We start from the raw sequence: 565 nt of genomic DNA, 5'->3' as shown, positions 1-565 counted from the left end.
ACTCCACGTTTGGTTGGGTGGTTAGGGTAGCTTTTTTTTTTTTTTTTTTTTTTTTTTGTTGTTGTTGGTTGCCTTTTCTGTTGCTGTTTGTTTGGTTTGTTTTGCAACTCGACTTTTATTTGCGATCAGTTATTTCCAGCCCCCACCCCCCCTTCCCTCGCTCCCAATTCCTCCCCCCTTTCCACCTCCACGTCGCTGATGCCTCTGCAAAAAGCAGAGTCAAGACGGCTCAGTTAGCAGCATGTCTCGTCGAAAGCAAGCGAAACCCCAGCATCTCAAATCGGACGAAGAGCTGCAAGCGGAGGTAGTTTCTGAGCACGGTAAGGGCTCCCGGCGCCTCTTTCTCCTTCTCTCTCTCCTTTTGTGAGTGTGTTTCGGATGGAGATAGGTGGATTTATGGTGATGGTGAACATGGGAGCGCAATTACTCTGCAGCGGGAGAATGGGAATTAGAGCAGCTGGGGGAAGAGGCAGCGGAACTGAGAAGTTAGCAGTTTAGCCAAGTTTCTGCAGCCCACCCCCTGACTAACCATCCCTCCCAGCGGCTCCCTCCCGGCCTCCCGAGC

The 565-nt window shown here is 51.5% G+C and overlaps 1 protein-coding gene across 1 annotated transcript in view; it reads left to right on the top strand.

Annotated features, from left to right (window-relative positions):
- Window positions 1-241: 241 nt before the first annotated feature.
- SALL3 (spalt like transcription factor 3) overlaps window positions 242-565 on the top strand; it is a 38,172-nt gene continuing 37,848 nt past the window's right edge. The window contains exon 1 of the mRNA XM_035893499.1: window positions 242-320. Coding sequence (XP_035749392.1) covers window positions 242-320 — 79 coding nt within the window. The remainder of the gene's footprint in view (window positions 321-565) is intronic.

This window comes from Egretta garzetta, unplaced genomic scaffold (assembly GCF_000687185.1).
Source record: "Egretta garzetta isolate BGI_Z169 unplaced genomic scaffold, ASM68718v1 scaffold14, whole genome shotgun sequence".
In the NCBI taxonomy this organism is placed as follows: Eukaryota; Metazoa; Chordata; class Aves; order Pelecaniformes; family Ardeidae; genus Egretta; species Egretta garzetta.
This window is presented reverse-complemented; position numbering and strand designations above follow the sequence as displayed.